Below are 25,520 nucleotides of genomic sequence, written 5' to 3'. Positions count from 1 at the left end.
TGGCCAAACTCAGTGTGTGAAAATGATCTGCTTCATTTGATGCACCAACAATAGACGTGACATGTTTAGCACAACACAGTAAATGTGGCTGCAACTTAACATATTCAGTTATTACTTGTTTGGACACTTTGAAATCAAGCTATATTTCACGTGCATCACTTTATAACCTAAAGTGTACCAACCTATAACCTACAGTGTACCAACCAGTTTTTGAGCTTCTTAAAGAAAGAAATAGACATGGACATAATCTTCTTGTCACCTTAAAGGCAGATGATTGAATGGCATTCAGAAACTCCCAGTGGATGACTGTACAAAATTTTGAAGCATTTCTACAGATGGTTAGATGACGCATTTTGAAAAAAGATGATAATTTCAGTCTCAATTTCTGCTTACCTCACATTTTCAATTGCAATTCGCCCAATTCACTGTAAATTCTTCAAACACTGAGCAGCAGATAACTTCGAAGTATCATAGACTACCATTTGAGAAAAATTGCCCAACAAAAACACATGTGAATAAAAAATCATTGACTTTTAATTTTGTTGCTAAAAGTAAAACACTTTCTGAAAAACTACCTCAGCAGGGGCTGCACCTCTGATTCGTTTCCATAAAGAAAGTTTTTTCAAGAGTGAAGATAACTCAGCATTCGGCATTCTGCTTCCTTTGAATCAAACCTAGATGCAGACATGGTTCTTTAAATGGTAGGGCAAATACGTCTGCCACAAAGAACTGCAGCAATGGATCTCAGCGATGAATCACTGTGCACAAAGGTTTGTCATGGACAAAACATCTAGATCACGTGTGTTTCTTTCTGTTTCATTTTATTTTATTTGTGGCCTCTGGACAAGATCCACTCATACAGACTCCCCTACATTATGCTACAAATTCAAAGACATATCCAGTCACACACACACACACACACACACACACACACACACACACAATGACTGTCTCCGGCCACTGAGGCCGGACTCATTGTTTTCAGCACTTTATAGATAACTCTGAGCAGTGGCTTATAAACAAATTTACTGGTACGGCACCCTAGCCGTTCAACTGTATATACTTAGTACTACCCATGCGAAGCTGGGGCAGTTTGCAGTATTCAACAAAAACATCCTAACTCACAATATCATAGATAATGCTCTAGACTGCTATGCAGAGTAACTTAATAAAGACGTAAGTTATCTTAGTCAAAGAGAGCCATTATTCTACCACCATGGGTGCAAATGTCATGTTACTACTGTATCACAGTTTAATTCAGTGCAGCATGGAAGAGGCACAGTACTTTACGACACAATAATGGAATTAAACAGAGAGGCACCAAACAGAAGCAGAAATCCTTGCAACCAAAGTTGTATGGGCAAATTTTCCTTCTCGGTACCTTAGGGGAAACAGCTGGAGTAGCTGCTATGTTAACAGACAATAGGAGGAACAACTTCTTCATAGTAAATTTCCTACACTATGAGCTCATTAGTGGGAAGTCAATGGAACACACCTTAAATTACACAATAAAACCAGAGAAAATTGCTACTTATAACTATGTTGCTGCCATGATCACCAGGCATTCAGTAACCTATGGTGGCCATCAATTTATGCCATTCTGAATTGACTTCGACTGCCTACAAGATTATACAATCGTTTTAGGAGCTTTTGCCAAAAATAGAAGCAATGCTTTAATGTCTAGAGACATCATTAAAAATTCAGAAAACTGCTCACAGGGATTCATAAGTGGCCCTGTCTCTTGGTATCTGATATTAGAAAAGCTTCAAAACAACAAAACTTTCATAGTCAATGACAATGATTCTTATGAAAAGAAACTCTGACAAGTTACTTGGATAAAGGATGTAATACAGTTGCTCAATAATTACCATACATAAGTGGTTTGTTGTGCCTGAAAGAAGAACATATAAGTTATTAAAATAAAATGTTTTAAGAGACTTGATCATGAAACTGAGCAACAGGTCCATAAAGAGAAAGTTCGGAACCAAAAAGTACGCATCTTTTCAGATCAGTGAAAAAAGTTTTAAAGATTGTGTAGAAGAAAAGACCAACAACGGTATCCTTGCAAGTTATGATTATAAACTGCCATTGCAAAAAAACAATATATATCATAAAACAATCCCAACTGTGATCATGGTATACTGCGAAGGTACTTGGTCACACAGACTTCTGCCCACAGTATCACTACATTCAGTTAACCAGGTGCAATGCAGAACACTATTTCAGTTGACAAGAGCACTTGGTGCTAAGTTGAGTCATTGTAGGTAATACTTGGGATATGTGCATTACATCACAAGAAAAAAAAGTAAGTTCATAATGAGATTCTCATCATGTTGCAGAAATTATGGGACAATGACCACACAGTGAGATGCACCTATGGTTTCCCTCCAAACATTAAAGAGATCCTGGGAATGAGATGAGGTACCTATGTACATTGCAGATCATGAACAACACTCCCATTGCCATCTCATGAAAGGCTTTAGTAGAATGACACCTTAATCATCAACTGCATCTGCTGCACTAAGGACGGTTGAGACAGAAGGCACTCCCTCAAAGACAAAAAAGTTAACAGCTGCAGCAAACAGACAAGCTGCAGCACACACACAATTAACATAACTGCAAAATCAGAGCAGAAGTGTAATCATGGGCCCAGCTTTCATCATTCAAAGAACTGGGACCAAAGAGATGTGGGTTGGCATGTGCAACATTACTCATTGCTGCTAATAACAATGTCCCCCCCCCCCCCCCCCCCCCCCGATCATGGAAGTAGCCTGCTACAACAATTGAGCCAAGAGACAAAAACAGAGGCAGAGTCCCATCACAAAAGCGAATAAGTGCCTAACGAACCAGCAGCAGTGCCTTGCTGACAGGGAAGCGACTGAATGCCTTACAGGCAAAAACTGGTGATCTACATCTACATTTACATGACTTCTGTGCAGTTCACACTTAATGTGCCTGGCAGAGGGTTCACTGAACCACTTTTACATTATTTCTCTGTCATTCCACTTTCTAGCAGTGCACGGGAAAAATGAACACTTAAATCCTTCCATGCGAGCTCTGATTTCTCTAATTTTGTTACAATGATCACTTCGCCCTATGTAGGTGTACCACATACACAGGGAAAAGTGATAGGTGTACCACCATAGGGAAAAGTGATCATTGTAATAAAATTAGAGAGGTCAGAGCTTCCATGGAAGGTTTTAAGAGTTCATTTTTCCCGTGCACTGCTAGAAAGTGGAACGATAGAGAAATAATGTAAAAGTGGTTCAGTGAACCCTCTGCCACGCATGTTAAGTGTAAACTGCAGAGCAGTCATGTAAATTTTTTTTAAAAATTTATTTATTGTTCCGTGGGACCACATTAAAGAGAAGTCTCCGTGGTCATGGAACGAGTCAATACATGAAATTATAATACGATTGTAGAAATAGATAAAATGAAATATAAGAAACATATTCAGTTGTAGATTGTAGAAACAGATAAAATGAAATATAAGAAACATATTCAGGCGACAAGTCGTTAGTTTAAATAAAGAAAACCAAGAATATAACACTGGAATTTGCTTAATTTTTTAGCTCTTCCAGGAGCTCCTCAACAGAATAGAAGGAGTGAGCCATGAGGAAACTCTTCAGCTTAGACTTAAAAGTGTTTGGGCTACTGCTAAGATTTTTGAGTTCTTGTTGTAGCTTATTGAAAATGGATGCAGCAGAATACTGCACTCCTTTCTGCACAAGAGTCAAGGAAGTGCATTCCACATGCAGATTTGATTTCTGTCTAGTATTAACTGAGTGAAAGCTGCTAACTCTTGGGAAGAACCTAATATTGCTAACAACAAACGACATTAAAGAAAATATATACTGTGAGGGCAATGTCAAAATTCCCAGACTATTGAATATGGGTCGACAAGAGGTTTTTGAACTTACACCACATATAGCTCGAACAGCCTGTTTTTGAGCCAAAAATACCCTTTTTGAATCAGAAGAATTACCCCAAAAAATAATACCATATGACATAAGCGTATGAAACTATGCGAAGTAGACTACTTTTCGTGTTGAAATGTCACTTATTTCAGATACTGTTCTAATGGTAAATAAAGCGGCATTTAGTTTCTGAACAAGATCCTGAACATGGGCTTTCCACAACAGCTTACTATCGATCCGAACGCCTAGGAACTTGAACTGTTCCATCTCGCTTATAATATGCCCATTCTGTCTGATGAAAATATCAGTTCTTGTTGAATTGTGAGTTAGAAACTGCAAAAACTGAGTCTTACCGTGATTTAGCGTCAAATTATTCGCCACAAGCCACGAACTTATTTCATGAACTACATTATTTGATAATGTTTCAATATTACACACAAGATCCTTCACTACAAAGCTGGTGTCATCAGCAAACAGAAATATTTTTGAATCACCTGTAATACTAGAAGGCATAGCATTTATATAAATAAGAAACAGCAGCACCCCAGCACCGACCCTTGGGGAACGCCCCATTTAACAGTCTCCCATTGGGACTGAACATCACTACCACTCTCAATATTGCGGAGAATTACCTTCTGCTTTCTATTCTTAAAGTAAGAGCCAAACCAATTGTAAGCTACTCCCCTTACTCCATAATGGTCCAACTTCTGCAGTAATATTTTGTGGCCAACATAGTAAAAAGCCTTCATTAAATCAAAGAAAACACCTAACGTTCGCAACCTTTTATTTAATCCGTCCAATACCCTCACAGAGAAAAGAGACTATACCATTTTCAGTTGTTAAGCCATTTCTAAAACCAAACTGTACATTTGACAGCAAATTATGTGAATTTAAATGCTCCAGTAACCTTGTATATACAACCCTCTCGATACCTTTACCAAACACCAATGGCATAGAAATAGGTCTATAATTCCAGAATGAGATTTTCACTCTGCAGCGGAGTGTGCGCTGATATGAAACTTCCTGGCAGATTAAAACTGTGTGCCCGACCAAGACTCGAACTCGGGACCTTTGCCTTTCGCAGGCAAGTGTTCTACCATCTGAGCTACCGAAGCCCAACTCACACCCGGTACTCACAGTTTTTACTTCTGCCATTGCCTCGTCTCCTACCTTCCAAACTTTACAGAAGCTCTCCTGCGGACCTCGCAGAACTAGCACTCCTGAAAGAAAGGATATTGCAGAGACATGGCTTAGCCACAGCCTGGGGAATGTTTCCAGAATCAGATTTTCACTCTGCAGTGGAGTGTGCACTGATATGAAACTTCCTGGCAGATTAAAACTGTGTGCCCGGCTGAGACTCGAACTCGGGACCTTCGCCTTTCGCGGGCAAATGCTCTACCATCTGAGCTACCGAAACATGACTCACGCCCGGTACTCACAGCTTTACTTCTGCCAGTACTTCGTCTCCTACCAGGTTTTAAGTTGTAAGACATTTCCAGGGGCAGATGTGGACTCTGACCACAATCTATTGGTTATGACCTGTAGATTAAAACTGAAGAAACTGCAAAAATGTGGGAAATTAAGGAGATGGGACCTGGATAAACTGAAAGAACCAGAGGTTGTACAGAGTTTCAGGGAGAGCATAAGGGAACAATTGACAGGAATAGGGGAAAGAAATACAGTAGAAGAAGAATGGGTAGCTCTGAGGGATGAAGTAGTGAAGGCAGCAGAGGATCAAGTAGGTAAAAAGACGAGGGCTGCTAGAAATCCTTGGGTAACAGAAGAAATATTGAATTTAATTGATGAAAGGAGAAAATATAAAAATGCAGTAAATGAAGCAGGCAAAAAGGAATACAAACGTCTCAAAAATGAGTTCGACAGGAAGTGCAAAATGGCTAAACAGGGATGGCTAGAGGACAAATGTAAGGATGTAGAAGCTTATCTCACTAGGGGTAAGATAGATACTGCCTACAGGAAAATTAAAGAGACCTTTGGAGAGAAGAGAACCACGTGCATGAATATCAAGAGCTCAGATGGCAACCCAGTTCTAAGCAAAGAAGGGAAGGCAGAAAGGTGGAAGGAGTATATAGAAGGTTTATACAAGGGCGATGTACTTGAGGACAATATTATGGAAATGGAAGAGGATGTAGATGAAGACGAAATGGGAGATACGATACTGCGTGAAGAGTTTGACAGAGCACTGAAAGACCTGAGTCGAAACAAGGCCCCCGGAGTAGACAACATTCCATTAGAACTACTGACGGCCTTGAGAGAGCCAGTCATGACAAAACTCTACCAGCTGGTGAGCAAGATGTAGGAGACAGGCGAAATACCCTCAGACTTCAAGAAGAATATAATAATTCCAAACCCAAAGAAAGCAGGTGCTGACAGATGTGAAAATTACCGAACTATCAGTTTAATAAGTCACAGCTGCAAAATACTAACGCGAATTCTTTACAGACTAATGGAAAAACTGGTAGATGCGGACCTCGAGGAGGATCAGTTTGGATTCCGTCGAAATGTTGGAACACGTGAGGCAATACTGACCTTACGACTTATCATAGAAGAAAGATTAAGAAAAGGCAAACCTACGTTTCTAGCATTTGTAGACTTAGAGAAAGCTTTTGACAATGTCGACTGGAATACTCTTTTTCAAATTCTAAAGGTGGCAGGGGTAAAATACATGGAGCGAAAGGCTATTTACAATTTGTACAGAAACCAGATGGCAGTCATAAGAGTCGAGGGGCATGAAAGGGAAGCAGTGGTTGGGAAAGGAGTGAGACAGGGTTGTAGCCTCTCCCCGATGTTATTCAATCTGTATATTGAGCAAGCAGTAAAGGAAACAAAAGAAAAATTTGGAGTAGGTATTAAAATACATGAAGACGAAGTAAAAACTTTGAGGTTCGCCGATGACATTGTAATTCTGTCAGAGAGGGCAAAGAACTTGGAAGAGCAGTTGAACGGAATGGACAGCGTCTTGAAAGGAGGATATAAGATGAACATCAACAAAAGCAAAACGAGGATAATGGAATGTAGTCAAATTAAATCGGGTGATGCTGAGGGAATTAGATTAGGAAATGAGACACTTAAAGTAGAAAAGGAGTTTTGCTATTTAGGAAGTAAAATAACTGATGATGGTCGAAGTAGAGAGGATATAAAATATAGACTGGCAATGGCAAGGAAAGAGTTTCTGAAGAAGAGAAATTTGTTAACATCGAATATAGATTTATGTATCAGGAAGTCGTTTCTGAAAATATTTGTTTGGAGTGTAGCCATGTATGGAAGTGAAACATGGACGATAACTAGTTTGGACAAGAAGAGAATAGAAGCTTTCGAAATGTAGTGCTACAGAAGATTACTGAAGATAAGGTGGATAGATCACGTAACTAATGAGGAGGTATTGAATAGGATTGGGGAGAAGAGAAGTTTGTGGCACAACTTGACTAGAAGAAGGGATCGGTTGGTAGGACATGTTTTGAGGCATCAAGGGATCACAAATTTAACATTGGAGGGCAGTGTGGAGGGTAAAAATCGTAGAGGGAGACCGAGAGATGAGTACACTAAGCAGATTCAGAAGGATGTAGGTTGCAGTAGGTACTGGGAGATGATGCACCTTGCACAGGATAGAGTAGCATGGAGAGCTGCATCAAACCAGTCTCAGGACTGAAGACAACAACAACAACAACAACAACAACAACAACAACAACAACAACCAGCATCCTTTTCCCTGCACAATCACTTATACAATTACTATTGAAATCACCACATATAACTAACTTTTTGTATTTCCTATAAAGTGAACCAAGAACCTTCTCTAGCTTTAGCAAAAATGTTGTGAAATCGGAGTCTGAGGATCTATAAATAACAACAGTAAGAAGTTTAGCTCCACTAAATTTAACCACACCTGCACAACATTCAAACACCTTTTCAATGCAGTACTTTGAAACATTAATTGACTCAAATGGGATACTGTTTTTCGCATACATGACTACTCCCCCACACCGCAAAGAGCTCCTAGAAAAGCTGCCAGCCAACCTGTATCCTGGTAAAGGAAGCCTCTGAATTATCTCCTTTTTTAAGAAGTGTTCAGATATACAAATAATTTCAGAGTCAACATCTATAAGCAGTTCACTGACTTTATCTCTAACACCCTTCATATTTTGATGAAATATACTAATTCCCTCATTAATCGGATACCTAAGCTTTGTCGAAAGTGGTTTCTTTGTCAGAGAGACTTCCCTTAAGCAGGAATACCTATCAGCTGACTTCAATCTAAAAAAGGTACAGCTCTAACACCCAAAATTACCGGAATTTTCCCATGAGTGATCCCACCACCCCACCTATGCTGTCACCTATAAGCTTTGACAAGCTCCCCTTTCCATACCTGTTGAGGTGCAGGCCATGTCTAGTGAAACCCGTCCTGCTGATAGACTCCATCGACACCACTGAAATGTGACTCATGCCTTCTGTCATCAGCACACACCCAAGTCTCATGTTATTACGCCTGACGGCTTTTCATGTTTAGAGGAGAACAATGGAGATTGAAATTTTGCAAAAAATCTTAAAATCTTACCACAACAAAACACACCATTGTTTTAATTACTGTCACTCCTGCTAGCGTATCACATCAAGTGACACACTCTCTCGTGCTTAATGATGAGCAGTCTTCCTTTGAGCTTTTTCGATGTCCTCCATCAATTGTATTTGATAATGATCCAATACTGCACAGCAGTACTCTGGCAGAGGATGGACAAGCATAGTGTAGGTAGTCTCTTTAGTAGACCTGTTGCCTCTCTGAAGTGTTTTGCCAATAAAACACAGTCTTTGTTTTGCCTTTCCCACAACATTACTGATGTGTTTGTTCCAATTTAAACTGTTTGTAATTGTAATTCCTATGTGGTTAGTCAAATTGACAGCCTTTAGAATTGTGTGATTCATCATGTAACCAAAGTTTAATAGATTCCTTTTAGAACCCATGTGGATGACCTCACACTTTTCATTATTTAGGATCAATTACCACTTTTCACCCCATACAGATACCTTGTCTAAATCATTTTGCAATTGATTTTGATCTTTTGATGATTTTACTAGTTGATAAATGACAGCTTCATCTGCAAATAATCCAGGGTTGCTGCTCAGATAGTCTCCTAAACGCTACACATAGATTAGGGACAGCAGAGTGCCGATAACACTTCCTTGTGGAACGCCAGATCTCACTTCCTTGGTGACTTTCCATCAATTACTACAAACTGTGATCTTCCTGATAGGAAATCACAAATCCAGTAGTATAACTGAGAAGATACTCCATGGACACACAATTTGATTAGAAGTCACTTGTGAGGAACTGTGTCAAAAGCCTTCTGGACATCTACAAATACGGAATCAATTTGAGATCCCCTGTCGATAGCACTCATTACTTTGTGAGAATAAAGGGCAAGTTGTGTTTCACAGGAACAACGTTTATTGAGTACATGCTGACTGTGTATCAAGAGATCATTTCCCTCGAGGTGATTCGTAACGCTTGGACACATTGTATGTTAAAAATTCTACTGCAATATTACCGTTCATAAAGTAGTTCAAATAGATATAGTGAATAGATGTGATAGAGAAAGGAAATATGTTTGTGGTACAATATATGAGTGGTAGATATAGACAGGTATGGTAGGTAGATGGTCTTAATTAATTGTAGAAATATTTATGGTGATGGTAAACTGAATTATGTTAATTGTAAAAGTAAAAGCACTTCCATTAGCTGCCAATGTATAGGAAACAATATTAACTGTTGATAGTATAATTTGAGTGAGAACGAATACAAACTGTGTTTAAATTGCAGGAGACTGGCAACAATGTAGCAAATAAACAAATATTGTAACAACACATTGTAACAAAGTTTTAAATGCCCTGAGCGCAGCTTCAGTCATTATGCCCAGTTCACAGCTGCAAGGTGTCTCTGTAATGTGAATCAACAGATCATCTAGAACGTACCTGACTCTCATACAAATTAGTGAACAGAGAAAGCATAGAGCTGAATATCTCACTATCAATCCATTTGGAGGACCCTGGCACTCACAATTAAATACTGCTACAAGTTTTGATGCCTAAGGAAAAACCAAATTGCCTTGAGTTTGTATCCAACATTATACATAAGAATACGATAACCATAAGGGCCTTGTGTGTAGTGGGAAAGATACAGCTCTTTTTCTGAATGGTCTCTATGTGGGAAACTGCCATGAAGAAAACATGCACTATCATGCACTATCTTCTGGACTTGACGAAAGTGAATATGTTCAGTGACATCTTATAATTTATGGCCACTTTTGCTTAATTGAACAGACTATTAAGGGGCACATTTATCTAGAATGCAGCAAAATTGGATCGTGTTGCTGTCAGAGACAGACAGGATGGGCTTCACTAACCAACAAAATGGTGTTCAATCTGGCTTCGAACTTGACGTTAATAAATTCTTAAACATAGTACTGCGAAACGACAAAGACTTTTATATATGTATGAAAAGCTTAACAACAGTAAGTCAAAAAATACAGCTGTACATCAGCAAAAGAATTTCAATCACTTTTAATAAACCAGTGTTGCACACTAATATGATCTCATGTTGAAGGAGATAGCTAAATGCAACACAATAGTGACTGATAAGGAAAGGAACAACATGGCTCACTGAGTAATGCTATGCACTACAGCTCTTCATCCACCATGTAACTCCTGCAGATGCAAGAAGATTTTGGTGTCGGGCATGTTATAAAATGATATAACATATATTACTCCTTGGATGTAGCATTTACTAATCAATCCTTCCAAATTCCTGCTCCAGTGAGCAGCAGAAGTACTTTAAATTTTGCTGCCTCTGTAAAATGAAATAGGCATCCTGAACATTTTAGATTACTTATCTAGGAGACAGTGTTGTCATATTTGGAGAGGGTGGGAGAGGAGGAGGAGGAGGAGGAGGAAGGGGGAGAAGTAGTAGTAGGGAAGGGAGGGGGGAGGGGGAGAGGGAGGGAGGGGCGAGAGGGAGGGGGGTTAGAGGGAGAGGGAGAGGGAGAGAGAGGGAGAGGGGGGGGAGAGAGAGAGAGAGAGAGAGAGAGAGAGAGAGAGAGAGAGAGAGAGAGAGAGAGAGAGAGAGAACTTGAAAGTGGAAGGGCAGTATAAACAAAAAGACAGTACAAAAGAAGAGAAATCACACAGTAGACGAGCAGTCATAAATCATTATTGGTTCTCAACAATCCCTTTTCTTTTTTAGGAGCTTTAGAAATTCTCTCTTTGGATACTCTAATTGTAAAAAGTAGTGAGTCTGAAAAATTTTTCTTAGATTTCTGCTACAAGCTATTTCTGTAAACATTAATTTCAACTTGCATTTCACTTGCAATTTTTTAATTAAATAAAGCAATATGAGATGCTTTACCGCAGAAACCTCATGCTCTGGCACACTACGGCATGGTGTAGACTCCGTGCTCCCACCCTTATCTTCAGGTTCGAGGTTCCACACACTGATTGACAGGAAACCGACAGTAGTACCAGATGCTGATTGTAGGGGTATACGTAGACGATCTGCTTCTTGTATTTTCCCTAGAGTGACGATTGCTGAACCAATGGGAATTGCTGTTTGAGACACATGTTCACGAACATCAAAAGCAGTCAAACGGACTCTCGTGTCTGCACCCAAGCCGTCACTAGCACGGAAGCTGATGGTGTTAAGGAAGCATGGATTACTGCTCCTCTCAACCACTTCTGTTTTCCCATATTTCATCCAGACCCTTTCTGATGGTATGAAAACATGCACAGCAAGCACAGGGTTAGGTGAGCGCCCATGACCATCACAAAGCAAATTATCACAGGCCAATGATATCTCGCAAAGTGGCAATTCTGAAGGATCTGCAAACAAAAGAAAACAAATGTTAGCACGATAAGTCTGCATGTCAAGTAAAATGGTACAAATGTACAGGCACATTTATAAGATCAAAGTACTTATACAACAGAAAGAGCTCTACACCACCACCTAGATTTATGGCAGCGACATTTCTAGACAAAATATCAGTCCAATAATTATTCTACCAAGCTGTAATTTTCTTACATGGGTCTCACATGTGTGAGAATGCAGAGCAATGTTGCTCTGCAGATATAATTAACTGGCAAGCAACTCACTCACTCACTCCAAATGGAAGGAGCAAAGATAAACATACAGTTGAGGAAATGGGTAATGGTCAGGCACATAAACCATACTGAAACTGTCACTCAGATTTAAATGCCTGTTGCCCACTCAATTTCTCAACCACATAGCAAGTTGTTACCTCTGCTCCTTCCAATTTAAGGTTTCTTTTTAGTGTTTTTTATCCCCATGTTCTGATTAGTGGCCAACACTGACTTCCGAAATTCCATTACACATTTGTCTAAATTAGTCTGAATTTTGGCAGAGAACATGCTTGCTTACGCATTTGAAGACATTACTAAATTTTGGTAATCAAACTCTCATATTTCTCAGAGTGAAATCACGAGTATATTTCCTGTATTTAGCAAGTTTTTCTGATCCTTGTTTCATGTAACCAGACACACAATGTAGGTAGTTCATTACTCCAGCACAGATTTAAAATTCAGTTGTCTGATTTTTAATTGGAATGTATGTGTGAACTTTCCTTGTATGTATGTGGTTCATTTCTTCTACTTTTCATTTCGTTTCAGTTTTATGATTATGTAGCTTTGTTCAAGCAATGTGGTAGTAATTTCACCATGTGTTAATTCAGGACAAACTTGGATACATGTTTTATTCTTGATGGCACATGATATTTTATTGCTATTTGTGTCTATGATGTGTATGTTTGTCTTCTTTTAACTTTCACGAATCTTTGTGATTTTGCTTTGTTCATGAATATTCAACAGTATTTGCAGGTGTTTCACACCTCTGTAGCTTGTTCTCATGTGCGAGGTGATGCAGATAAATTTCTTTTTGGAAAGAGTTCCATAGTATGCATATTCACAATAATTACATCACAAGGATGTGGACGAACCTCTGAGCCTTTGACTTACTGCGATGGGTAAAATGCATGTGCGAATATAATAGGTTTGTCTGAATTTTTCCCATCAGCACCTAAGATTTCCTTTACGTTTATCACCACAATGCACCTCAGCCAATGACAGATCAGAATTTAGAATTAATTTGTATATTTTTACTATGATGTTTTATTTTAATAAACTATGTTAAACTATGATGACAGTTTCCCACACAAACCTGTCTCCTTATGTAAGATTATTTTTAATACATCCCACCTGGCATTCCTGAAGCACAAAAGGCAGACCTTATATTTGTAGATTTTTATCTGCTCATCTTATTCTTTTTGAAAAGGCTTAAGCTCCTGCTTGCTCTGAATTATTTGATTTATCATTTGTACTTAACCTGTTTCCAGATATTCACTAGGATCTTTTTATTAACATTAACATGTTAGTTATGCTTACCAATTCAGTGACTGATTCAGTTCTTGTATCAAATTTTCCCAATTTTAATTAAATTGAGTGGTGACCTAGAAAAATTTTGTGGCACGCGAATCTTGCAGTAGACTGCAGAGTTCCATGTTGGCTAATTTCCCCCCGTTTCTGTTTGCAAATCATTTTCCAGACAACCATTCACTCTTTACTAACCATTTATATGACAACCCTGTATGCAACATTGACTGAAGCTGTAGAGAAACAGTCGGAAGGTAGGATGTATTAATTGCAACTTATGCATTGTTCCAAGACTATTTCTTCTCATGATTAAGCGTCGTTCTTGAGTCAGAGTTGCACTGTTCTGTATCGTTTACATATGTATTTTGTATATTTTGGAATTCTTTTGTTTAATTGTGTGTGATACTTGTATTTAGACTGTGTGAAAAACTTATATTCTGACTGCTTGTTTAGGAAATTAGACGTCCATAATTTTTTTTACTTCTGTGGCTGCAGATTTTTTATAGTGACATTTTGCAGAAGTGGGCTTTACTTATGGCGACTCGTACCTGGTCCAAAAGCAAAAACAATAGCAAAAATGTTGACACGATGGAACACAGTAATTGTTCAGCTGCAGAGGTCGAGCAAACCCAGAAGTATAGTAGCAGGGACTCCGTACATCTCTGATGTAGTGCAGGGCAATTAACAGTTTTCGACTGGAAACGTTAGCAACAATACCACACATGTAAGTTTTGAAAACAAACAGAAAACACCCACTTTCATGTCGGAAAGTGCAGGGAAGACCTTAAGTAATAGCAGTGAACGTACAGCTGAATCCCTGATCAACCCTGTAGTAGACCATCAATTTGATAAGAGAGAGCCAATAAGAATATTATCTGAAGAGAATCATAGGCATCAGAAGAGTAATAAAAATTATCCGAGGAGAATCATAAGGTGATAGAAGAAAGAATATAAAATTATCTGAGGAGAACCATAAGGCATCAGAAGAAAGTAAGAAAAAATTATCTGAGGAGAATCATAAGGCATCAGAAGAAAGTAATAAAAATTATCTGAGGAGAATAATAAGGCGTCAGAAGAAAGTAATAAAAGTTATCTGAGGAGAATCGTAAGGTGGTAGAAGAAAGTCATAAAAATTTTCTAAGGAAGTGGACTAGGAGCTGGCAGGTTTTGCAGTAAAGATGAAATATGATATAGTTGCAGGAATTTAAGGAGCAGATTCAAATTCTCAAACAGCATGTTTGCAATTTGGAAGAGGGGCAGCTGCACACTAGTCAACAACTTAAGCTGCAGGAAGAGAGTCTTACGGGGGATTTCTGTGTCAGCTGAGTCATGTAAGCACGAACATGTGGAGCTGCATACACTTGTGGAAAGTACAGCGGCACAGGTACTGGAATGCTTTAGTGACCGAGTGGATGCTAATAGCAAAGCGATCTACATATTAGAAGCCGAGGTTGCAAGCAAGACCGGAAGGTTATGGGATTTGTTCATTAGCAACATTTGTGACACGAATGCACCAATCAGCTTAGTTGAGAGGGTAGGGAGGAGATCACCACTGAAAGCTCAACGTGCTCAGTGGGAAGCAAACGTACAACATAGGGACATTGCGACAGACTTTTGTGAGAGAGTAGCACACTTAGGTACAATGCAGAGGGCAGTGAACGTGTCTGTAAACACAGGTGGATGAGTACAGATCAGGCACAGTACTGATTTGGACGAGGCTAGGGGAGAATAAAGCGAAATGGGAGCACTCGCAAGAGATCTCCATGAGAGGAAATGCACAGATTTGATTTTAAATATTTCCCCTTGGTGAGAAAGTTAGAAGTGCTTTGGAATGCTTCAGATGGGACTCATCCAAGGCCTTGGTTACAACATTTCCAATTTTCCCTTCCCCTCCAATCTTGCTGAACTCACACAAGATTGAATAGATGTGTGGGTGCCTCGGAAGTGAGCCAGCTGTATGCATGAAGGCGGCGGACAGCAGGCCACTGCAACTCAGTCAGGCAACTGCAACTCAGTGAAGGAGTTTCAACAGATTTTTCTACCAGTTTACTGATCTGAGGATAGGTATATACTTGCGCGCACACACACACACACACACACGCATATCCATCCATACATACACAGACACGGACACTGGTGCCTGTGTATGTATGGATGGATATGCGTGTGTGTGTGTGTGTGTGTGTGTGTGTGTGTGTGTGTGTGTGTGTGTGTGTGTGTGTGTGTGCGCGCGCGCGTGTATATACCTATGTCTTGTGTCTGTGTATGTGCGGATGGATATGTGTGTGTGTGTGTGTGCGAGTGTACACCTGTCCTTTTTTTCCCCTACGGTAAGTCTTTCCGCTCCCGGGATTGGAATGACTCCTTACCCTCTCCCTTAAAACCCACATCCTTTCATCTTTCCTTTTCCTTCCCTCTTTCCTGACGAAGCAGCCGCCGGTTGAGAAAGCTCAAATTCTATGTGTGTGTGTGTGTGTGTGTGTGTGTGTGTGTGTGTGTGTGTGTGTGTGTGTGTGTGTGTGTGTGTTTTATTCATTGTGCCTATCTACCGGCGCTTTCCCGCTTGGTAAGTCTTGGAATCTTTGTTTCAAAGATTCCAAGACTTACCAAGCGGGAAAGCGCCGGTAGATAGGCACAATGAATAAAACACACAAACACACACACACAGAATTTGAGCTTTCGCAACAGGTGGCTGCTTTGTCAGGAAAGAGGGAAGGAAAAGGAAAGAGGGAAGGAAAAGGAAAGATGAAAGGATGTGGGTTTTAAGGGAGAGGGTAAGGAGTCATTCCAATCCCGGGAGCGGAAAGACTTACCTTAGGGGGAAAAAAGGATAGGTATATACTCGTGTGTGTGTGCACGAGTGCTCTTGCATTCAGAGAAAAACCATTCTATCATGGAACTTAAGGCACTTGCAATCATCTGGCCATGCAAGAAATTCCAGAGTTTTTTGTTTGGTCAAATGACTAGCGTGTTCAGGGACCACTGCACTCTGCAGTTTTTAATGAGCACAAAACTGGGGTATGGAAGATTGTCCCGCAGGTTTTTATTTCTCCTAGAAATTTACTATCAAATACATTTCTAGAGAAAAGAATGGGATCACAGATGTACTGTTGCACACACCGTTAAGATTAGACCATGCGGGAGAGGAGAAGTTTGGAGAAAACAACTCCAGTGTTTTTTCCTTAAAAAATGTTGCTTTTGAAAACTTCACGTTCACATCCTTATGTTACATCAGACAGGAGCAGGATAAGGACAATGTATTGAACAACTTAAAGGAGAAATGGCACAATGAAGATAATGTGGCAATTCGTCTGCTTTATTTAGTTTGGAACGGGATCTTGTTCAAACGACAAGCCCCAGAAAAGTCCCAATGGCTGCTAGTAATCCCAGAGGAACTCGTGAATGAACAGGTCTGGTATGTGCATTTAAGCTACGGGCACTTTGGTGCATGTAAATGTTTCCTATGGCTGTGGAAACCTGCTACTTTAACAATATGCTTCGTCGTATTTAGAAAGTAATTAAGCGCATGCACGCACTGCCAGCAAGAGCAATCAACCATGGAGTCATATGGTGCATCACTGAATCCCATTATTCTGAGTTCTAGCTGAAGTAGATATTTTTGGTCCTCTAGTATGCTCTAAGACAGATTTTAAATGTGTTTTTGTCGTAGTGGAGCTCAAATCGAAATGTGTGTGCCTGGTGCTACTAGGGCAAAACCATGGCGGAAGGCAGTTCCAACTGCATTCTCCAATTCAGTGGGTTCAGTGAAGAAAGTCATCTCTGCCAATGGACCACTATTTAGGTTGAAGTCCTGGGAGTGTATGCTACCTAGCAGAAAAATTAAACCAGTGTATATCTCACTATACCATGCTTCCACTAACCCTAGTGAACGCTGGATGAAGAAAATTGGGAAACACTTTTATATATACTGCAATCGTGACCGCCGGTAGTGGGACATACATATAAACCAATTTGGGACATACTGAATAAGTTGCTGAATGGGACGACTACGCTTCCTCCTGTTTTGGTACTCAAAACCAAAGAGGGCCAAGTAAAGTAAAGGACATGGTTTCTTGGCTTGCTGAATCGGGATTTAGGCATACTGAAATTGTGGACTTTGCAATGTGAAACATTAAAAGTGCAGCTGAGACAAGAATCAAAGCTCACAAAAAGAACATTAGAAAGATTCAGTTTCATATTGGTCAAAAGGTTTGGATCCAGAACCATAAACTGTCCAACAAACAATTTGCCCTGGGCAAGAAATTTTTGAATTTGTACAGTGGTCCATATTGCATGAAGCACATTCCACAAGGAAATGCACTGGAAAAGGAGATGCTCCAGACACAAAAGTCGCAAGGCCTCCATTACATTTCAAATAGTAAACCATTTAAACCAGCAGATGTGGACACCATAGAGGAACAGCATTGTTATTAGGTATGAAAATAAATCTTTGTTTGCATGTAGGTATTATAGTAGTTACATCTGTTTGTAGTAAATTGTCCCAACTCTGTAGATCTTTGTGTATGGGAATAAAGTTAGTGGTAAATAACACTCAGTCTCTGTAGGTAGAAGTAACACGGAATCCACTCCATTTCCTTACCATATCTTGTAGAAGACATATCCTGATCAAATTCTCAATATAAATAATATGTTTTATCTTTACTATGTAAGACTTAAGTTTATTGTCTAAATTTTAAGTCTCATTCTAATAATGTTAAAAGAGCTTATGTGTGAATCTTGGTAACATTTTGTTCATACAAGTAACCTTGTGAGAAGTAAATTCATTTCTTTTTATTGTTTAAAAATTTTTGAAATCTTTATAATTTATTCATATAAGTTTTCTTGTTTGTTTCATTTCATTTTATTAAGGTCCACACTGTAAAGCAATTTTTGGGGCAGTTTCTCATGTATTAGTTTTAAGTCAGCAGTAGAAATTTCCTTTGTAAATTCTGTAATACCTATATGATGTTATCGTGAGATGTTTCTCCACGCAATTTGAGATTAACTTTGTGAACCGACAGTACCTGTTAGAGATTCTATGGTTAAGAGCATGCCATCTGCGCCTAATGACAGATTTCCCAGGTGTGCTAATAACAGGTCAGCTCCGTCCAGTAGTGCCAAAAGCAGATCTGCAAGAAGGGGGCCGCTCAGTCCAACCCCCTGCTTCACAGTATCAAATGAAGGTGGCAGATCAAAGGGTTGGGTCTACCTGACAAGCCAAGGCCTAATGCTAAGCCTGTGTCCGCAGGATGCAATGTCAACTTTAGACGCGCCCATCCAAATTCAATGTGCTCTGTGCCAAGGGGGCATGCCGCTCAACAGTGACATACGTCATCAGGTCACAGCATCTTGATAGGTGTCCCTGCTGCTGAGGATGACACAGAGGGGAGCCAGTTCATGTCTCCCTTGCGAAGAGATACCATAAATGATCGGAGGCAGATTACAGTTCGATGTCACTGATGACATGTGAAGGTGGTACACCATGTGACCACGAGTTGCATGATTGATGCAACTTAGTGTATTCTTCACAAACTGCCAGAATAATGCAATCCTCTTGCTACGAACTTCAGCAAGTGCAATGACTGTGTGTGAAAACAGTGCATAGGTATTGCTCATTTCTGTGTGACTTAAACAAAACCTATGTACAAATTTTCATTAAAAGTAATGACCACAGACATCACACTTAATGAATCACTGAAATAATTATGTTTTCCATCTTTGCCGATTTATTGACTCTTTGGGTATGGCCAAGATATGATTCATGCTACTATCATCTCTCATGTATAATGTATTACCTATGTGAAATACACTCCTGGAAATGGAAAAAAGAACACATTGACACCAGTGTGTCAGACCCACCATACTTGCTCCGGACACTGCGAGAGGGCTGTACAAGCAATTATCACACGCACGGCGCAGCGGACACACCAGGAACCGCGGTGTTGGCCGTCGAATGGCGCTAGCTGCGCAGCATTTGTGCTCCGCCGCCGTCAGTGTCAGCCAGTTTGCCGTGACATACGGAGCTACATCGCAGTCTTTAACACTGGTAGCATGCCGCGACAGCGTGGACGTGAACCGTATGTGCAGTTGACGGACTTTGAGCGAGGGCGTATAGTGGACATGCGGGAGGCCGGGTGGACGTACCGCCGAATTGCTCAACACGTGGGGCGTGAGGTCTCCACAGTACATCGATGTTGTCGCCAGTGGTCGGAGGAAGGTGCACGTGCCCGCCGACCTGGGACCGGACCGCAGCGACGCACAGATGCACGCCAAGACCATAGGATCCTACGCAGTGCCGTAGGGGACCGCACCGCCACTTCCCAGCAAATTAGGGACACTGTTGCTCCTGGGGTATCAGCGAGGACCATTCGCAACCGTCTCCATGAAGCTGGGCTACGGTCCCGCACACCGTTAGGCCATCTTCCGCTCACGCCCCAACATCGTGCAGCCCGCCTCCAGTGGTGTCGCGACAGGCGTGAATGGAGTGACGAATGGAGACGTGTCGTCTTCAGCGATGAGAGTCGCTTCTGCCTTGGTGCCAATGATGGTCGTATGCGTGTTTGGCGCCGTGCAGGTGAGCGCCACAATCAGGACTGCATACGACCGAGGCACACAGGGCCAACACCCGGCATCATGGTGTGGGGAGCGATCTCCTACACTGGCCGTACACCTCTGGTGATCGTCGAGGGGACACTGAATAGTGCACGGTACATCCAAACCGTCATCGAACCCATCGTTCTACCATTCCTAGACCGGCAAGGGAACTTGCTGTTCCAACAGGACAATGCACGTCTGCATGTATCCCGTGCCACCCAACGTGCTCTAGAAGGTGTAAATCAACTACCCTGGCCAGCAAGATCTCCGGATCTGTCCCCCATTGAGCATGTTTGGGACTGGATGAAGCGTCGTCTCACGCGGTCTGCACGTCCAGCGCGAACGCTGGTCCAACTGAGGCGCCAGGTGGAAATGGCATGGCAAGCCGTTCCACAGGACTACATCCAGCATCTCTACGGTCGTCTCCATGGGAGAATAGCAGCCTGCATTGCTGCGAAAGGTGGATATACACTGTACTAGTGCCGACATTGTGCATGCTCTGTTGCCTGTTTCTATGTGCCCGTGGTTCTGTCAGTGTGATCATGTGATGTATCTGACCCCAGGAATGTGTCAATAAAGTTTCCCCTTCCTGGGACAATGAATTCACGGTGTTCTTATTTCAATTTCCAGGAGTGTATATAAGTGTGTACAATGGTGCCATGAACAAATTTCTTTCTTATTCATATTGTTATAATACTCTCAATAATCTTGGAACTTGTCAAATTTGATATCGTGATCCACCGACAATGCCTGACAACATCTTTGATATCTTTTATAACCAATTTGTGTATGTGTTTGCTTAGCCTAAACTTTTACTCTGATATATTCTGATGTGTGGCATTCTGTAATGTACTATAATCGCCATTCATGTCATATCTAAACTCAATTTTTTTTTTCAGTGATTCTTTCACATTCACTTTTAATTCATTGTGTTCCCAAGTTGCACATATAAAATAGTTCTCTTTTGGCTTGGCTCTTGGATTGGGCATGACATGAGAGACTCCACCTTTCCTGATTTTAAAATCGTCAACTAAACATTATGTTACTATAGGTGACCAAATGAAGTACCTGTTTAAATTAGTATATTGCAGTGTCACAGAGTAGATTCATTTTACACATATACACTTATAGTTTGTTATGTTTTTTTAATGTTTGTTGCCTGTTTCACTAATGTACTCATAACTTGTCTACATTTAGGCCTGTTATTTTGTTCCTTTATTTTCTTTCATTTTTTTTCTTTCTATTTCTCCTTTCTTTTGAAAGACTGGTTGATAATGCCAAACCATGGCATGCTCATACTCTGCAGTGTCTTTTTCACAGGACATAAGGCTTACGAAACATCTCTGTTAGATTTGTTCCATACTATTTAATTCGTATTTGTAGTTTAGTTTTGTACTTCATGTTTGTCTTCATTCAGTGGTACACAATTACATTAAAGTATCAATTTTTCCAGTAGCGTCTAATCATATGTACATTATCTGCACTTTTTGCTACCAAATTTCCTTTCTCTCTTATCATCTGTATAAATGAGTTAGTGAGTTAGTATGTTCAATCTGTCTTACATACGGTAGCAGTGCAGCATCTGGCTGTCTGATGTGGTATCAACAGTGAAGCCAACGTAGCTTTCTCAGTCAAGGCAGAGAGGTTTGCACCTTTTCAATAGTCATTCAACAGGAGTTAAGATGGTAGTGGAAAGGACCCCTTTGGTATACTGTGGCTAACTGGGGAAAGTTCATTTCAGGGAGAGCATGCTCTCGTCACTCGAGACTGGACCTATGGTGAGTGAAGACAGTACTCTGCAGTGCGACTTGACATTGGTGAGAGTATTAATGTGTGATAGTGTGAGCAAATTAAATCGGGTGATGCTGAGGGAATTATATTAGGAAGTAGTAAAGGAGTTTTGCTATTTAGGGAGTAAAATAACTGATGATGGTCGAAGTAGAGAGGATATAAAATGTAGACTGGCAATGGCAAGGAAAGCGTTTCTGAAGAAGAGAAATTTGTTAACATCGAGTATAGATTTAAGTGTCAGGAAGTCGTTTCTGAAAGTATTTGTATGGAGTGTAGCCTTGTATGGAAGTGAAACATGGACGATAATTAGTTTGGACAAGAAGAGAATAGAAGCTTTCGGAATGTGGTGCTACAGAAGAATGCTGAAGATTAGGTGGGTAGATCACATAACTAATGAGGAGGTATTGAATAGAATTGGGGAGAAGAGGAGTTTGTGGCACAACTTGACAAAAAGAAGGGACCGGTTGGTAGGACATGTTTTGAGGCATCAAGGGATCACAAATTTAGCATTGAAGGGCAGCGTGGAGGGTAAAAATCATAGAGGGAGACCAAGAGATGAATACACTAAGCAGATTCAGAAGGATGTTGGTTGCAGTAAGTACTGGGAGATGAAGAAGCTTGCACAGGATAGAGTAGCATGGAGAGCTGCATCAAGCCAGTCTCAGGACTGAAGACCACAACAACAACAGTGTGAACTATTGCAAGTGATGTACACAAATGAACTGCTAGTTCACTTTCAAGTACAGTAATCGAATTCTTATATTTTTGTAGTCTAGTCACAAGTATATTTTCTGTATTTAGTAATTTTTTCCAATCCTTACTTTATTAAAATTCAATTGTTTGGCTTTTTTAAATTGGAATGTATATGTGAACTTTTCTCATGAGTACTTGTTTTATTTCTTCTACTTTTAATTTCATTTCAGTTTTGTGATTGTGTGGCTTTGTTCATGCCATGTGGTGGTAATTTCAATGTGTGTAATTTCAGGTCCCTCTTGGAGACATTTTCTTCTTAATTCTGCGGGATATTTTATTGCTGCTATATGGTTTACATTTGCATTCTTGAAGTTTTCACGAGTTTTAGTAATTCTGCGGGTGTCTGGCACTGTAGCTGTTTCATGTGTATGGTGATGCAGATAAATTATTTATCTGAAGTGCTCCATAGTATTCATATTCACAACAATTCCATCACAGTGATAGGGATGAACGTCTGAGCCTTTGACTTACAGTGATGGGAAAAATTCTTTTTATAGCTGTTCTAGAGTGTGAGAATATGGTAGGTTTGTTTGAATTTTTCCCATCTGCACCTAAGATTTCCTTTACATTTACCACCACAATGAACATCAGTTCTCAATATAATAATAAGTGAGTTAGTTACATAAAAGGCAATGACATATCAAAGTTTAGAATTAATTTATGTATTTTTAACATGTTGTTTTATTTTAATAAACTATGTTAAATTGTGATGGCTGTTTCTCAGACAAACCTGTCCCTCTTTTTCAGATTATTTTTAATACATCCTAACTTGCAAAAGGCAGGCCTCATATTTGTTGACTTTTATAATCATCTAATACTTTTTGTTAACGTTTTAAGGTCCTGCTTGCTCTGAATTATTTGATTTATTGTTTGTACCTAAATTGTTTCCAGATATTCGCTTTGATTTTTTTTATTAACATTAACACATTACTTATGCTTACCAATTCAGTGATTAATTCAGTTCTTGTATTAAATTTTGCTAATTTTAATTAAATTGGGTGGCAACACAGAACAATTTTGTGGCGCACAAAACTTACAGTAGACTGCAGAGTGCCACGTTGGCTAACGTCCCCCAGTTTCTGTTTGTAAATCACTTTCCAGATAACCATTCACCCATTAATAACAATTTTGTGTGTGTGTGAATGTATGTGTGTGTGTGTGGGGGGGGGGGGGGGCTGAGTGGGGGGGAATCTTTTTTTTTTGTGAGTCACATTGCTTTATAGCACTCTGAGCACATAAATTAGCTCGGCACTTTCTGAATTTAAGGCTGATATGTGAGAGAGTTAGATTTTAGCTTTTAGATTTTTTGCAGTAAAACCCTAGATACCTTGGTTCAGTGAGACATTTTGAATTTCAAGGTTCTTCATGTGAATTACTGACTCTTCTGTATTTTCATTTTGTTCGGCCTGAAACTGTGAAGTTACAGTTTTTGTTGGTTTAAAATGAGCATGTTTCTATAGAGCCATTAGGAAACTATTTGTCTGCAATGAACCTACAGGAGCGGTAAGATGACCTCATTTGGTTTTTTATGCAGACTGGTATCATCTGCAAATAGTACTGCTTCTCTATTCTTATGTATGAGGGCAGGTCATTAACGTACACTAAAAAAAGGGCCTAAAACAGGGGGCCTGTAGTACATCATGACTAATTGAGGATGGCTCTGAAAGGTAATTCTGTGTAGTGCTATTGCATTAATCTGAAATCTATTACTTCAGCCACTCACTTGGCACACCTCGTGCGCCATAACAGTAAATTTTGATTAAGAGAACTGAATTATCTGTAACATCAAACATCTAAGAAAATATCTCAAATTTTGGAATGTTTGTTGACTGAATTTAAGATGTGGTTGATAACATTAAAAGTAGCAATCTCACTGGAATACTTTGAAACCATGCTGACAGATTGATATACAGGGTGGTCCAATGATCGTGACCGGGCTCATAAAATAAGCGTCAAACAAAAGAAACTACAAAGAACGAAACTTGTCTAGCTTGAAGGGGTAAACCAGATGGTGCTCCGATTGGCCTGCTAAATGACGCTACCATAGGTTAACAGATATCAGCTGCGTTTTTTAAAATACAAACCCCCATTTTTTATTACATATTCGTGTCGTAGGCAAAGAAATATGAATGTTTTAGTTAGACCACTTTTTTCACTTTGTGATAGATGACGCTGTAATAGTCACAAACACATGGCTCACAATTTTAGACAAACTGCTGGTAACAGTTTGGTGTTTTAAATTAAAGTACAGAATGTAGGTACGTTTGAACATTTTATTTCGGTTGTTCCAATGTGATACATGTACCTTTGTGAACTTACCATTTATGAGAACGCATGCTGTTATAGCGTGATTACCTGTAAATACCACATTAATGCAATAAATGCTCAAAATGATGTCCGTCAACCTCAATGCATTTGGCAATACGTGGAATGACATTCCTCTCAACAGTGAGTAGTTTGTCTTCCGTAATGTTCGCACGTGCATTGGCAATGCGCTGACGCATGTTGTCAGGCATTGTCGGTGGATCACGATAGCAAATACCCTTCAACTTTCCGGGGACATCAGATCCGAAGATTGTGCGGGCCATGGTATGGTGCTTCAACGACCAATCCACCTTTCATGAAATATGCTATTCAATACCGTTTCAACCACATGCGAGCTATGTGCCGGACATCCTTCATGTTGGAAGTACATTGCAATTCTGTCATGCAGTGAAACATCTTGTAGGTACATCAATAGAACATTATGTAGGAAATCAGCATACAATGCACTATTTAGATTGCCATCAATAAAATGGGGACCAATTATCCTTCCTCCCATAATGCCACACCATATATTAACTTGCCATGGTCGGTGATGTTCCACTTGTCGCAGCCATCGTGGATTTTCTTTTGCCCAATAGTGCATATTATGCCAGTTTACGTTGGTGAATGATGCTTCGTTGCTACTTAAGCGCCAAAAAATCTGTCATCGTCCCATAATTTCTCTTGTGCCCAGTGGCAGAACTGTACACGACG

General features: G+C 40.0%; 1 protein-coding gene across 4 annotated transcripts in view; it reads right to left on the bottom strand.

Annotated features, from left to right (window-relative positions):
- LOC126268203 (inositol polyphosphate-4-phosphatase type I A) overlaps positions 1-25,520 on the bottom strand; it is a 251,957-nt gene that overhangs the window by 129,280 nt on the left and 97,157 nt on the right. For all 4 annotated transcript variants that reach the window (XM_049973825.1, XM_049973826.1, XM_049973827.1 and 1 more), the window contains one exon: positions 11,332-11,801. In XM_049973825.1, the coding sequence (XP_049829782.1) occupies positions 11,332-11,801 (470 nt within the window). The remainder of the gene's footprint in view (positions 1-11,331; positions 11,802-25,520) is intronic.

The sequence above is a fragment of the Schistocerca gregaria genome, chromosome 4, assembly GCF_023897955.1.
Source record: "Schistocerca gregaria isolate iqSchGreg1 chromosome 4, iqSchGreg1.2, whole genome shotgun sequence".
Lineage (NCBI taxonomy): Eukaryota > Metazoa > Arthropoda > Insecta > Orthoptera > Acrididae > Schistocerca > Schistocerca gregaria.
Note: the sequence above shows the minus strand (reverse complement) of the source record. Positions and strands in the feature narration are given on the sequence as shown.